The sequence below is a fragment of the Scleropages formosus genome, chromosome 9 (genome assembly GCF_900964775.1).
Source record: "Scleropages formosus chromosome 9, fSclFor1.1, whole genome shotgun sequence".
In the NCBI taxonomy this organism is placed as follows: domain Eukaryota; kingdom Metazoa; phylum Chordata; class Actinopteri; order Osteoglossiformes; family Osteoglossidae; genus Scleropages; species Scleropages formosus.
In genome coordinates, this window is record NC_041814.1 from 24,364,417 (window position 1) to 24,381,057 (window position 16,641).

General features: G+C 45.7%; 1 protein-coding gene across 1 annotated transcript in view; it reads right to left on the reverse strand.

The window, feature by feature from the left end:
* The window catches only part of prex2 (phosphatidylinositol-3,4,5-trisphosphate-dependent Rac exchange factor 2), a 97,704-nt gene extending 84,283 nt beyond the window's left edge, over positions 1-13,421 (reverse strand). Inside the window, exon 1 of the mRNA XM_018754283.2 lies at positions 12,908-13,421. Within this exon, the coding sequence (XP_018609799.1) occupies positions 12,908-13,045 (138 nt within the window). The 5' untranslated portion in view covers positions 13,046-13,421. The remainder of the gene's footprint in view (positions 1-12,907) is intronic.
* Positions 13,422-16,641: the final 3,220 nt, after the last annotated feature.

The window sequence follows — 16,641 nt, forward strand, 5'->3', positions numbered from 1 at the left end:
CCTGGTGCACTAAGGTTTCCGGTAATACGGCAAAGTAAAGATTCCAGTAAATCAGCCACACCAAAGGTACAGTACAGTTAAAAAGTGTAATAAACAAAGTTATTGACCCATGTAAGTGCTCTCTATGAATAGAGAGGCCCATTCATGAACAAAAAGGAATTGAACACAAAGGCTTTTTGAGGCGATAGGCCTGGTGGCCCAAACAGCGCTGTGAGTGCGGCCCATTCCCGGCAGAGCGGCGGCACGGAATGAACCAGTGGAGTGTGAAAGTATGCTGCGCAACGTGACCGACGTCGCCGAGGTGCGGGGGCCCGGAGCTTGCGCGAGTTCACCTCGAACAAAACCACGGACACGTGACATCTTCCACCGCTCGATCCATCGCCCCTGCAGACGAAACTTTTATCCTTTTTCCTCCCTTCAAAATACTGTTGAAATTTGGAACGGTGAGCCAGACTCCTTCTGTTTTGAGCGTAACAGCGGCACCTCAGGTCCCCAGACAGGAACTCCAGCCCTAGAACGGAGGGGGAGCTTATGTAACAGCTTTAGCCGGACTGTGGACAGAACCGCATCCTGTGTAACATCCCAGGCAGGAGACGCAGCCAGTGACTGCCTTGCGCTTGAAGGACTCGGGTTAAAATCCTTCCTCCTGCTGTAATACCTGTGCGCAAGGCACTTTGTGATACAGTAAAAATTACCCAGCTGTGTAAAATGGTGCATCGTTGCAGGTCGATCCCACTTTGTCCAAAAGCCACCTAGACCACTGACACTGCAGGGTCGTGCTTTCCTTCCTATAGCACCGTGGAAACCTCCGAGGGCCAATATGAACCTAAGGGCATGCACTAATGTCACTTCAGAAGCAAAATGTGAAGATAAGGAAGACCTGCTGGCCACCCAGACTGGCCAGATAAGGTCCTCTTCCTCATTGCAGACTGGGCAGTATGGTTTAGGTCCTGGTTTTGACCGCAACAGCTGAGCCTCTGTGAGATAACAATGACGGTAACTCCAACCCTGGAGTCAGGGTGAGAATGTGATTGTTTCCCTTGGCTAGGAACATGGGCATCTGCCGCAGCAAACTGTTTCTCTTGGCACGATACTGCACAGGTTGCTGGAATCCCTAGTCGGGCCAGATGTCTTAATGTGTGCCATCCGTTCACCGTGAGCAGGAAACCCGTATTCGGAGAATAAAATGGCCGCGTTCCTCCAAGATATGGAGGTTTCCAGTTTCCAGGGTGTTTCTGTCTGTCAGAGCCCAAATGGTAGGTGTGTCGAGTACCAATGACATGCTGCTTGCCAGCAGTTGGGGGCTGGAGCACTCCAAGGACTGGCACTTTGCTCTCCTGCACAGCACATCATGACACCGGGTGCAGAAAAAGGATCGGATGGTCAAAGGCGCGATTCCGAGGAGTCTCCATCAGCTCCATCTGCTTCAACAGGGGGTGACCGCTCAAAGTGGACAAATGAAGGCAAGAAAATGCAGGTGGACGCAGAAGCAAAATGAAAACGGTTTTTGTGGGGAAGGTCAGCGAAATGAAAATAAACAAGTAGTTTTTATGAACCGGAAGCACGTAGAGGACAAATCCTGGCCTTTTCATATTACTACAAAAACAGCGCGCTTCTTCGAGGAGGTGATGACACAGGAAGCACAGACTATAAATATAACCGAGAAGGTTAGCATCCTGCCCTGGGAGCAACTGAACTCATCAACGGATGGAACCCACAGCTCTGTATGAGGCTGAGTTACGTACATGGGTCGTATTCTTGACAGAAGGCGTGTGCCATTCATCTTCTCTCCTCTACTGTAACATCTGCTCTTGTGCATTTCATCAGCGACAGTGAAATTCGGTATAGGATACCATGATTTGAAAAAAACACTCCACCGAAGGTGTAACTGTTGCTCCTGAGAAGATGACTTGCTCCTCGAAATCAAATGGTTTTTTATTTCATGAAACCAGCTGATACATGTTGGTTGGTTCCCTATCATCTGTAAAGGTGCTGAAAAATTTGAGACGGCTTAGAAAAACCTTCAAAGAATCTTTCAGAGAAGAACCCAGTGACATCTGTTCAAAATATATGCTAACCCTCCCAGGCTACTCACACACACTGTCTAAACCGCATGTCCCATACGGGGTTGCGGGGAGCCAGAGCCTAACCCGGTGACAGAGGGCATAAGGCTGGATGGGGAGGGGACGCAACCAAAACAGGACGCTAGTCCGTCACAAGACACCCCAAGCGAGACTCGAACCCCAGAGCCACCGGAGAGCAGGACCCAGTCAAACCCACTGTGCCACCGCATCCCCCTCCAGGCTACTCTATTCCCATAATTCTGCCATAAAAATATGAGAGTGTTGCGTCAAAACTGGGGCAACAATGATGCCACTAAGTACATTTTTTGAACATTTTTATTTCCGTAGCTCAAAAATCCAATGTATTATTAGTATTCGTAATTTAGCGCCTGCCCCCGTCCTAAACAACTTACGGTCCGGACTGCTTTCAAGAGTACTAATGTACTAATCGCTCAATACAATTTCATATGAGGTACGGTGTTTTAGATAAAACAAGATTAGACATGAACAAAAATGGCACACGAGATGAAGCTGAGAAAATCAATCGCTAAATTATATTTAACCATCACAACGTTTAATCCATAATTATACCCCTCAGGCATTCACTTTGCAGTCTGTCTCGGCACAATGGAGGAGCGAGCGACGTTTCCCCGCGGTACAGACACAAAGCGCTCAAACTAGGCCCAAAATGGCGGCAGCCCTGACTACCGCATTCCTCGGCAGCTTCCTCGCCACCACAAAGCCAAAGACAGTCAATTAATAAAGTGACTCTGTCCTCTTGCTCGGCGACCCGACGGCCAGCGTGAATATCAATGAAAGGCCGCCGGGAAGGCCTCCCTCGGAGGGTGCTGGGATAAATGCCACCTTTGTGCCTGCGAGACAACAGGGGGCTCCTCGCTTGCCCCTCGGCCGTTCCAAGCGGCCGGGCGGATTCCTGTCCGGGGAGCAGCGCTGGGGCGGGGGAGAGGAGCACGTGCGCGCCCATGGGTTGACCCCACTGGCCAACCAACTCGTGTACCTCCAAGTCCAGAGCCCCTTAACCCCCGCAACCCCCAGAGCTCGTCAGCTGACTAAAGAGCGAGAGGGGGGTCGATGACTGACCGCAGAGATCCCCGACTCCCTTGAAACTCTCTCTTTGGGCTTTTAAAAGGTTATTACGTTTTGGGCTGCTGTCCACGTAAAGCACAAACGGGTTTCCTCATGCCAACACAAATCTTTCACAAAGGGGATCGGGACGTACTAACCGGTGTCTATCCCAATTTACATTTATTTCCTTTTTTAAAAAAGGCTAACTTAACGTCCGTATGCCGTGGCCCCAAACAGGGAAAGGCATATGCTAAATTTATGAAAAGAACGGACCTTCCCAGCCCCTTGTTCCAAATAAAGAACCATCCTTGGGTACTTCTTATGAAGCAGGAAATATCCCTAGAGAACTGAAAGGGCTGACATGCGGTAGGAGGGCTCTGCTTGGTAGAAAAAAACACAAGAACTCTTGTCTTCTTCACAGGGCCTTGGAGATGCTGCGGCCGAATCTAATTACAGAATCTGGGGAGCGGAAGATTTCTCCCTGTGTCTGCCAGTCTGAATGGGTCATTGATGGCTGGTCATCCTGCAGATATGCGTAGAAAATAAAGTCAAACGGAACGATGCGGATTCTCAGCTGGACAGGTGGCTACTGCCATTCTCTTCACGTCTGCGCCGCACGTTGGCCGCTTTTACAAGTGACCACACTCCCCCACACCCACCCCCTCCCCGCTGGTTTCGGCTCAGCAGACAACACCGTCTTCCCTGTTCTTTCATCGCCACAGGATGCCAGACGCCTTTCAAGGCTTCTATCCGAGGGCAAAGGTCAAAGGTCAGGCCCTAAGGCAAAGCGGGGGGCCAGTTTCAATATCCCGCTTGAATATACGACTCTGCCAGGAAGGGAATAAACAGCAAAATCTCATCAATGGTGACCAAAGGTGGTTAATAAAGTCAAAGTAAGCAATGTAGAAACAGAAATGCGGGCAATTACCCAAGTGAATCTTTGAGGATACTGCCTTTTCGCAGTTCGCCGTTGTCAAGAGTGAGCCCAGCTGTCCGGCGGACCTGGGGCAGGCCTCGGTGCGACGGGGACATCGGCTCATCTCAGCAGGTGGGTGAGGCATTCTGCAGGCTGATCCTCGCACCGTGCCAGCCCAGACACTGGGTCCCTTGTGTGAGCGTCTGCTTCTGCCAGGGCACGTGAGAATCGCAAGTGTCCGCTGGCGGCCCATGTGCCCCGGACACATGTCACACGTAGCCCCTGAAGGGCCAGTTGGCTCACCAAAAAAGGGTCCTCCCACCCAAACAATATCCTACATTCCCTCCACCACAGACAGGCCTGGGCCCAATCGGTCACCTGGTCCTAAACATTTACACGTATTCACTTAGCTGACACTTTTCTCCAAAGCAAAAGAGAGTGCTAAATACCCACAATTATTTACCAGAATTACACACACACACACACACATTTTCTGAACCTCTTGTCCCAGGGAAGAGGAGGACAAGAGGTTCAGAGGACAGGGTCGCAGGGAACCGGAGGGGGAGGGGACACACCCAGGACGGGACGCCAGTCCGTCGCAAGACACCCCAAGCGGGATCCGAGCCCCACACCTACCAGAGAGCAGGACCCGGTCCAACCCATTGTGCCACCGCCCCCTCGATACCAGATTTACATTTTCCTTACATATTTGCTTGTTTATTTAGCTGATGTTTTTGTTCAAGATTACTTAGAATGTTAGATGTGTCAAAACTGTCTCAGAAATAAAAAACAAATAGAAATGCGACCTGTCCGAAGTTCACAATAGATGAATAAATTTACCTGTCAAGCTTATCTTGAACGGTATCGCTAAAAAAGTCTGACCAAAGCAGCAGCTTCGAATGGCGCCCATTAAAAAGGTCATACCGGCTTTTACATGGGGGCTTGTTTTGGTAGAAACAACCGGTTAGCGTTAGATGTCATGCTTTGGCTGCCCTCTGCAATGTGCCAGCTTCAGCTGAGATAACAAGTCATCGGAAACCTTACTTTTCTATTCAGTTACAAGGTACTTTCATCCAGAAGAGAAAAGCACTGGATTGTGGAACCTTGTAGAACGAGTGAATTCCACTCCCCGAATGCAGCCCCGCACACCTGCGGTCAGCCTCTGTAAGACCTGCGTGTGTGTGTGTGTGTGTGTGTGTGTGTGTGTGTGTGCGTGTGTGTGTGTGTGTGTGTGTGAGCGTGTGTGTGTATGCATACAGGCGCTGGCACAGATTGCAGTGTGGCTCTGTGAAGCCAACAGGAAACTCGGAGCACAATGTAAAGAAGGGGAGGGCCAGGAAGGAAGGAAATCCTGCTGGCGAATGGAGGCTGAGACAAAAGCATAGGAACTTGCTGGCTAAAGGCCGCTTCGGGGGCCTGTGGTTTGCCGCCACAGCCTCTAAGTCAGATATACATCGACAAGAGACGTTTGGTAGTTTTAATGGCGAAAATAATATTCATACACTGCGGAATCTCCTCGACGCTCATGTCGGATTGTGAGGCCGGAGTCAACGAATCACACATTTGTATCGAGCTCGGAATTGCTGCTGCAAAGTGATCCATTATTATCATCATTAGTTAAGAACATGATGAATTTATTCAGCTCTTTATCAAGCTCAGTTATAGAGGAGGACATTTATTGGCTCAAACATCTTGCAAGGGTACTATAGTGAGCTCCTCGCAGGACTCAGATCCGCAACATTGAGGTTGCAGCCATATTTCTACCTGCTGTTAAATAGACCGACGTGTTTTTGGCCTCGGTTGACCATACCCTGAATTGCCGGTCCATCCAGCACATGCTTTGCAGTTGTCCCGCGCTTGTAATGTGTGACAGTCCCAAGCACAGCAGACCGAGCTGAATGGCTTCTTTGTAGTTCAGTGTCAGGATGTTTTCTTTCCCATGTGTTATTTATCCACATGTGGTTTAAATCTCTCTAAAACAACTGGTCTTATGCAACCGGGGGCACACTGTGACATTAGAAATAGCCGCTATCATCACCCTAGGCCTCATCATCACTACTTACCCATATTTGTTTTTCACTCATAAAAACTCCAGTTTGCCTCATTATGGTTCGTCGAATGTCTGTCCTTAACCTTCAAAGACAGAATATCCATGCCAAGTTAAATGAATCGCTTGCATTTTTAAATTAGTCACATTTCTGTGGTGTAGCTGAACAGAAGGATAAGGTAGGCTTCTGACAGGCTGTGCAAACTTTTTAATTACTATGGAAGTCCCTTTGTGGGTTTATGCTGATACCTTCTGTATCAAAATTAATGGAGGTGCTCATTGACCCCAGACACGGGGATGCGCCAGTAATTTTGCCCCCATCATGCTTTGCCCAGCACACCAGCAAAGCTAGAGAGGCAGAACTTTTCTCCTGCGGGGACTGCAGGGGACCTGATGTCTGCCTGCGTATAGCCAGCAGGACAGGAGGCAATTCATCACTTCAAGGTCCTCATGGGGGACACTGAAGAATAAGTACCCCCCTTGCCACCCCTCCACCCTGCACCCTGAAACCCCCACCCACGACTCAGAAAAGAATCAAATAAAACCGGCCGCTGAGAATGGGGAAAAAAACAGTCTTCCATCTCTTTGAGAAGATTGTGTGTCTGAAATGAGTGCATGCTGGACCTCAGGGAGGTGGTTATACAGAATATACCTTGCCGAGGCAGGAGAATGCAGCTCTCTCAATTAGAATTTGTATAGATGAGGACCTCTCCAGGCTCGCAATGGAAAAAGAAGGGAGCGCTGATTACTGAGATTGGAATCTTAATTACACTACACGTAGCAGAGAAGTGGAAAGAGGAGGGGGGTTCTTGTCAACAAATCCAGGGAGTAATGGATGGAACTTATGCAGCCTGCACTGCAGCTCTGGGGGGAGGTAGGTACAAGAGCTGACCATCCGTGTATAGAAAATTCATAAATCCATCATGGATTTTCACTGACTTCCCACTAATACTGGGATTGCTGGAGGTGTCAGGGGAACATGCCAAGAGTTTGCAGGTTGGCAGTCGCAGAGGTCACAAATAATGTAGGTTAAACTCTGATTCACTTCTCCCCTGATCTCCTAAGTGCTCCATAAATTTACATTACATCAGTTATTATGATCACCGATGTATTTAATTTACTGTATAGGGAGCTACTTCTGTAATGTTTGACAGCAAAAGAGGTGTTATTGGACTAATTCACTGTGCTTGGACACTCCCATGTCTGCATTTATCTTTTTTTTTCTGTGGATGAAATGCTCTTTTATTTGCACTGATTTGTTTGCCACTTTGAATATAATTGTGTACTAAATGAATAAATGTAAATGTAGAGACTGAATCGATAAACAGGAATTTTTTTAATGTGTGCCTTCAAGAGACTGTGATCATTTCAGGGGCGAGCCTGGTAATTAACTGGCAGGAAGTGGCTAAGGACATGGAGGGTGGAGGGTTGGGGTCAGAAGGGAGGTCACAGTCTGGCTGAAATCAGAGATGCTGTTGAACACAGATTAATGCCTTTATGCTGGGGCACCAAGGAAGCCAAGGGTGGTCCTTACAGATTGATACTGCCCGACCACGTGGAGCACATTACAGCTGGGTAGGTCACGCATACAAAGCAAACCCAGAGGTCACACCCATGGTCACCAATCCTGCAAAGGTCAAAGTTTAGAATTACAAGTTCTTTCTTCCTGGTTAAGTGCAATGAAAGAGCCATGACCTGCATGCTTTGTTGCACCTCTCCTGAATTAAAATGTCCTAGACAAAACCAAAATTTGAAGAAGATGGGGACTTAGGAATGCAGACATCTGAAGCATGGAAGTTCAAGGCAGGAGTAGATCAAGTTGTTCTGTGTTGTACTCCAAAATTCACTTAGCTTTAACCACAGTTTATTAGGAGGATTATCATAATTTTCGAAGCGCTACATCTGTTGATCAAGCCAGTGTTCAACGGGCTCTTCTAAGGCACAGTTTCAAAGGGACAATTTTACACAATACCAGGGCTCCAGGAAATATCATACTGCACTACACTGGGCCCTGCTCTTCTTGCACATGAAACATGAAAGGATTCATGAGAAAAACTGAATCCCCTCCGCAACTTTTATATTACTCTTGAGCACTGAGATGTGTGTCATGATGTTGTGCCAGGAGGGTTCTGAGTGTTGTGCCAGACAATCACTTCCTTTCATGCAAAAAAACTAGACATACTTTATGGCAGGTTCTCACTCCCAGTACTGTGCTCTTATTGTTACCATGAGGAGGTCAGTAGAGGGACCTTTGTGCGACTTGTACGACCTGAAAGAACCTTGAAAGAATCGAAGGAAAGGCCATCTGTAAAGTTCATTTCACTACTGAAATAAAGCATGGCATGGTTTAATTCCCACAAGGTGACATTTCTGAGAGGTTACACAGTTACCATATCTTCCAAAAAGAGGGAAAAAATGACAAACCAGCCATGATTGCTGCATGCTTTCACATGTTGCATAAGACACAGAGGAGATTTCAGCTGTGGCCTCTAAACAGACATTTGAGTTGAGACTATCACCCAAGTTGAATTCAGAGGTCAATGGAGAGTGGCAGGCAACAGGGAACAAGCCAAAGCAGCGACATCTTGGCAGGCCTCATTCATGTTTTGCAGAGACATGAGACACAGCCAGCAGTGGCCGGACATCTCTCTTTCCACCAGCTGACGGGAGCAATAGCGCCTGGCGGCAGCAACGCTTGCAGAGCTTTTCCTCCCTGTTGATGTCGGAGAACTGGCATGCCATTGTTCCCCATGCTTCCTAACCCCTCAGGAATTCCTCCACAAGGAAATATAGTTTACAAGAGCAGTTCTTGACCCTGGTTCACACAGGCTTTAGCATACTGGCTGGGCTTCCGGCTCCCTTTAAACCGCTAACAATGTCAATGCTCAGAGAGGAGGCTAACTTTGTTCCCTGAGGGTAACGATTAGTCCATTCAAGTGCTGAAATGTGCAGGTATCCTAAAGCCTCTTGCATGTTACAGTCTGCTTGGACCAAGAGAGAAAAGCAACAATTCACAAGAAGCAGTCAGTCCCAAAAGTAAGAGCCTTTTCATCTCAGCCCCTCTAACCCCTGGCAGCCCTCTGGTCCTATCAGGTTATCTCAAATGCTGTTCGGCCACGGAACCTCAGAGACTGATGCAGAGAAAGGGACAGAAATACCTTCTAAAGCAGAACATACTTCTGCCAGTTTCGGGGAGCTCAACACTGTCGATTAGAAACATTGAGATACTTATGTCTCTGCGTACACCTCAAAGTGAGTGTCTTCCATATGCGTTTTGTGCTTGGGCAAGAGCCACAGGTCTCCAGGAGTCCCTCTCCACAGACCCCCATTGGGTTGGAGAAATGAAGGAATGCTGTTAACAAGCAGATCACGACTGAAGCTATCGTCCCAGGACCCCCCAGCTTCGCTGACAAATGCTTTGATCCTCAGGTCTGTGGCGTCGCCCCACCTTGGGGGTCCCTGGTGATAAAGGGGATGTCTCGCCTTCCTGAAGACCCCTTTTCGCATGTAGGAGAACATGATCCGAGACTCCAGTCAACATCAAACAAAAATGTTTTTCTGCAAGAATCATTTTGCTGTGTTGCTTCTCTAAAACTGAAGCCAGAGCTGTTTTGATGTCGTCACAGGAATGTAAAACTCTGACCTAAAAGAAAGCTCTGAGGCCGTGAGAGGTCATCATACTGAACTTTTTTCAGTTTGAACAGGAGCTCTCAAAACTTTGGTTTGTGGAAGAAGGCAATATACACAGTTTTTTTCATGCAACCAGCTTCTTAATAAATGCTACTGACATAGGGTTCATGATGCAGATCTTGCATCTTCTAATAAATCCAAATAAAAACGAGTCCAAAAGGGCAAATATATGTTCGTCAGTAATCAGATTATCTTAAAAATTGAACATTGTTACATTGCATTGTTATTAAGGGCCAAAACGCATTAAAATACGTTTCTCTGCAAACACACAAACATACTGTATGTCGATAAAGAAATTACTGAAATGAAATAAAGAGCAAAGGAATTAATTTAGAGTTCAACTGGAACAGACACAGAGCGATCGATCAGGAGCGCTGATGAGAATATAGCAATGGTACACTTGTAAGAATGAGAGAAAAGAAACCAAACAAAGAGACAACCTCATACAAGCAAGTATTAGCTGTTGGGTGCAGGACTACAATTTAGCACTTACAAAAGAAGTGTCACGTGGCCAAAACTCGAAGGTAAACATTATGCCAACTAGCAGAGGATGTCCTAAACTAATTATACCAAATTCTCTGCCAGTTCATCCAAAGAGTGAATACCTAAAGTATATTGAATTTCTCCACAAATTTCCATGTTCGTTTGGCAGGAGAGAAGTTTTTTTATTGAAGACACGCAAAAGAATTGCAGATCGGTTGCGAAGGACTTTGTGTAGAAGGACCTTGACAACATATCCCAAGGCTAACTGAACCTTTGAATGGTGGGACATGTTTCTAAAAACAATGTTGGGATTTATCACATCAGGCAACGTTCAATACCTCCATTAGAACCATCTGTGGCAGGGATTTTGGGAATGGAATGCAGCCACACATGGGATCTGGGAATTAACCTCCCTAATGGCATATAACACTCAGTGCTCAATCTGAGTTTCCACTAAAGTTCCCATAGAACCCTGAAAGTAAAACTGCTGAGAAAGTAATGTGAAGCTATTATGTAAAACGGACAATTGTGCAGTTATGCTAATCTAGTTGGTCCTGGTGCAGAATGACATGCAATACCAGGTCGACATATCCCAGTTCTCGACGGACTCCTCAGGTCAGACCAAGAATTTGATCAATTATGTGCATACATGCAATTCATTATTTTTAACTAGACATGTAAACAGTTTTATAGCAGACAAGTAAATAAATCATCACTTTTTAAAATCCAGTACCTTGTGGTAACAACAAAACCCAGGTTTCTTTAAATTCAGTTATCCATCCTCCCAACCGCAGCATCAATTTCCTTGCTAACCCCAGAAGTACATAGTAATTTCATAAAGGTGAGCATTTTTACATTTAAAAATGTGTACCATGCTCTACTTCAGGTGGTTATAATTCTACACTCACCTATAAGGTATTTGACAGGGAGCCCCATTAGTGGTAATTCCAGTTTTTTTGTCAAAGACTCAGCCAAAGGCATTTTAAACCACATATTGTTTGTAGGTGCTGTTCGGAAATCCCTAAAACTCTGGTAAATCATTGTCAGTAAAGAATTAATTGGCTGCAACATATAAGCAATGTGGAATATTGAGTATGAGTGCAGAGTACTGAGTACTACAATTGAAATTTGACTGCAGAAAGCGACATAGTAGTATTTAAAGTGTTGGTCTTACCATTACTTTGAGAGCACCTATTGTATAAAGCAGCAAAAAGTATTTTTTGCAGAACTTCTTGAAGGAATAATATAATTGCACTTAATTTGTTTTGATATAACATTCTTCTCAGAAAATGAGACAGTGGACAGAAGTGACAATGAAACAAGAGCAAAGAGAAAATAAACAATGATGTGCTGATCTGGAATAAGCCATGTGACAAGCGAGGAAAGGAAAACAAAATTTCGCAGGCCAAAGAATGGAGAAAAATAAATGAAAAATCAGTTGCTAAAGACCTTCAGGTCATCGCCGAGGCCATATAGACTAGTGCAGCTAGCAGCCACATATTGAGTGGAAACTGGAGCACGAACACTAATTATGATATTATTTGCAATTTGGGTACCCAAATCAATCAAAAGAAGTGCTGCCAGGTTTCAAGACCAGCAACACGTGATTATGTGACCATGGGGTGGCACAGTGGCGCAGCAAGCTGCACTGCTGTCTCACAGTGCCTGGAAATTGCATGAGTTTGTGGGTTCGATCCCTGCTCAGTCTCTGTGCAGTCTGCATGTTCTCTGTGTGTCTGTCTGGGTTTACTCTGGGTGCTCTGGTTTCCTCCCACCCTCCAAAGACATTCTGTTCAGCTTCACCCATAGTGTGCGAGTGACAGAGAGAGTGTGTTCCACCGATGCATGGATGAGTGACCCAGTGTAAGTAGTGTATCTAGCAGTGTAAGTCACCGTGGTGAATAAGGTGTGTGGGCTCATAATACTACAGAGTTCATTGGAAGCTGCTTTGGAGAAAAGCAACTGCTAAAAAAATTAATGTAAAACATGGTTATCCTGAACCATCTCAGCTGTACTAAACACTACTTTCAAGCCTTATTCCCTTACTCAATCTGGCGGAGTTAATGTGGAATTTCAAGAATGTCTATTACAAAATCAAGCAAAGAAATTTGATAAATATCAGTCCCTTTTTTCCACTGCCAGCAAACTTCGGATTTTTTGCACAAATGGAAATAGGAAATACTAGAAACATGCCAACGATCATCAGGTGACCGTGAAACTGAGCATCACCTGCGTAGGTGTGTAAACTGTGCATTGCGGATAACTCTGGAGCGCAGTCAGCACAACAGTTATGGGGGGGACTTTTTGAAACAACAGCTGAAAGAGTTAATGTCCCATCATCCCAGCCGCCGCCCCCGAGGACAAACACCCCCCTCGAACTGCTGAGCAGGACACACGAACGGACCCGCACATTTTTCCAAAGGAAAGACAAAAAAAGCCCGACTAATTAGCACGTCGGTTTAAAATGATTAAACATCAGGTGTTTTTTTTTTTTTTGCAGGCAAACAAACAGTCGCGGAATCGCGCAAACGAGCCGAGGCGGCGGCGCTGACACGCGCCGCACGGCTCGCGCTCCGACACGCGCACGCCAACGAGCGCCGCATCCCTGCGGTCTGCACTCACCGACAGGAACTCGAGGGTCCCCACGTAGTCGCGCTCGGTCTTGAGGAGCTCGTTCAGAACGCAGACGCGCAAACGGAGCTGCTTCTCCGCGTCTCTGCCGCTTTCCCCCCTGTGCTCCGATTTCCCTTCTTCGGTCATTGTGGCAGCAAAGAATAAAGTGTTTCAAGTTTTCTTAAAAAAAAAAAAAAAAAAAAACAAAAAAAAACTCTTAATAATTCACTTTTAAGTGTCTCAGTCTGGATAAAAGAAAAGGAAGGAAAAAAAAAAACAAGCTGGTGCAAATCCGCTTCCTGAACACGAAAAATAGGCTACATGCTTAAAAAGTGAGAGGTAAAAACAGACTGCAAAACAATTCGCAAAAGTTAAAGGTCTGTTTGGAAAAAAAAAAGAAACCACGAGTGTTAATAAGTCCACGGAGGAAAAAGTCGGTGATCTTGGATGAGTGGCAACGTGACGCAGAAGAAGTTTAAATTAGCGGAGAGAAGCGCGGAGCGCCGGTCGGGCGGTCATCGCAAAGTTGTGTCCATGTGACTCGGGGGACCTCCATCCTAAATCCAGCCCTAGCCTGCCTCCCTTCCTCCCTCCCTCCCTCCTCCCGGACCCAAAAAAAAAGGGCTGAGGGAAGGGGGCCAGGACGGCTCACTTCACTCTTAGGCAGGGAAACTGATGACAGGGGCCAATTGAATGCTGCAAGCAAGAAAGAGTCTGGACTTGGAGTAGTGCCCTGATGTACCTTTCTGCATGGATTTACCATTCCTTTAGTTTTGGCAACTAAAATTTCCCAGCAAAAAAATTACAATGATTATCTGAGTCATTCCATAATAACCCAATGTACTGTTCTGGAATATTTTATTGCAACTGTAACTGTACTGAAGTTTATATATTCAAATTTACTGAAATGCTTAAATGCAAGTCTTGCGCTACTTTTCAGTATATAATTCAAAGAAAAGTTGCTTTTCCATCATCCTGCGATTTCTAAATGCATGCTGTATTATGTTACATGTTATTTGCATTTATATTTATTTATTTATCAGACGCTTTTCTCCTAAGCAACTCCCAATGAACTCTATGTAGTGTTATCAGCCCTACACACCTTATTCACAAAGGTGACTTACACTGCTACATACACTACTTACACTGGGTCACACCCATACATCAGCGGAACACACTCTCTCTGTCACTCACACACTGTGGGTGAACCTGAACAGGAGGTCTTTGGACTGTGGGAGGAAACCAGAGCACCCGGAGGAAACCCCCACAGGCACGGAGGGAACATGCAAACTCCACACAGACTGAGCGGGGATCAAACCCACATCCTCTCGCACCACCCAGGCGCTGTGCCACCATGCTGCCTGCTTAAAGGAAAAAGATTTGAATCTTTTTACCGCAGTTAATGTGTTCATTGTTGTCTCATTTGCTTGTTCATTTACATGCAACTTGTCGTCCACATAGTTGTTTTTCCAAGATGTTGTTCCAAAACAGTTTACAATGTAAGATCAACATTGCAATGATGTATCCTTTCATACAGTAGGAAATTCTCGCAGTATCAATTCAAGATAACTACTTTGATCGTACTACAGCAGGGTTTAAAGTAACAATCTTCAGATTGCAAGGCGTTAACTGCAACCTCTACATCACCTGCTGCTATAAAGATGGGTGTTAGCGTTTAGGGTGATTGCGCCATGCATAATCAGCTTTCACTGTTTTCCCCCAAAAAGGGTAATTGAGTACAGATCGATAATGCGTGTCCTGTCTCCGACACTGCCCTTAAATTAATTAAGACCATTTGTTGAAGACACGACACAGCTTGCCCTCCGCTATAAAGCTCAGATGTGTAATCAATCGTACATACCTTAAAATTGGTAAAGATACAAAGGTTAATTGTTTATACATCTATACTTGGCCCAGTTCCATTTGGCTTGGTACCACAAGATGTATTTGGCCTCATACCATTTGGCCTAGTACCATAACATGTATTTGGCATGGTACCATTTATTTTCAGGTTGATTCAATTTTTGGACAATTTAATCCATGTGCTGACCAACGGACCAGTGCTGGAGAAGCGGACCGGTTTCTTCTTCTGAACATTTTTTAAGACTCTTGGGTCATGGAAAAATGGCAACAGAAACAAAAACAGGGCAAAAATTATGTGACCTGTCAGTATGCGAAACAGCATGCATTACGCGGATTGGTGTGAAACCACCGTGCCGTGGCTAGCTCTCGGAAAGTCAACAAACGACGTCCAGCAGGAGGTCAAGCTCCAGTGAACCTGCTCTGGCTTTTCTCTCTTGTTTTCCAGCAAGCTGAATGTGGGTCGTGCCTAAAAGTCCTGGCACAAGACCGCAGGTGGTGTTGGCCTCCATTAACTAGGCTATGCCCACTACGTTTTTTGAGGAAGAATAGTTCTGATTATGGTTTTAATTTCAAGAATTTCTAATTTTCCATTGTGAGCTACAATATGAAACTGAGTCAAATAAATGCTATACGTTTACTGAAAGAAGCACTTGTTTAATGGTTAAAAGAAAAACATTTTCATTGATTCCAGTATGAATTCATTCTCTACTGACAGTATAGGACATACATAAAAAACCTTAACTGATTTTAAAATGACAGGGGGTGCGGTGGCGCAGTGGGTTGGACCGCAGTCCTGCTCTCCGGTGGGTCTGGGGTTCGAATCCTGCTGGGGGTGCCTTGCGACGGACTGGCGTCCTGTCCTGGGTGTGTCCCCTCCCCCTCCGGCCTCACGCCCTGTGTTGCTGGGTTAGGCTCCGGCTCCCTGCAACCCCATATGGGATGAGCGGTTCAGATGGTGTGTGTGTGGGTATATTAGTTGAAGAGAGGGGGGTGGTGGCACAGTGGGTTTGGCCAGGTTGTGCTCTCTGGTGGGTCTAGGGTTTGAGTCCTGCTTGGGGTGCCCTGTGATGGACTAGCACTGCATCCTGGGTGTGTCCCCTCCCCCTCCAGCCTTATGCCCTCTGTTGCTGGGTTAGGCTCTGGTTCCCTGTGACCCTGTATGGGATGAGCGGTTCAGATTTTGTGTGTGTGTGTGTGTTTTGCTTCTGATTCAAGCCACAAATCTTTGTTTCCGGAACTAACCATTTTGAGTTCTCTGGTTAGCAATGTTTTAGCCAATGATATGGTGGGAAAAAGTAAAGGGACTCTTAATGACTATGGATGCAAAGCTTCGCCTTTCCGCAGCCCTGCCACCCCATGCATTCCATCTGTTTTCCCTGTAATCTCCCTAAGATTTCACCTCTTCTGTTGTCATATGGCTTGAATTCTTTAGTGGAAACCCCTGGTGATCCAGGATCATCACATCTTCTGCCAGTTCCTTTCAATCATGCTGGACAATCAGTGCTGAAAGACATGATTTCCATACATAATGCAAAATAATAAAGAGAACCAATGTTATGCAATAAAGAAATGCGGCATATTATAGCAGAAAAATAGTATTATTTTGTAACGAGTCCTCAACACTGATTATTTTTTCCATTTTTATACAGTGCATTGAAAATCTTTTGAGTTACTTTGAGGAGTTTGAATATTAGCTGATATAAGAAAGTTTAAATCCCATTGCTGGGCAAAGCCTTCGGCCCTCAGACAAATCAATGGTACTTAAGAAACTGAGTTTCTTCAGGATCTAAAGAATTGCAGTTCACAGATAAAGTGATTAAATCTGAGTCACTCTTGATCATGTCCTAAGGCTAACTATGTTTATAAAGAATGACACAATA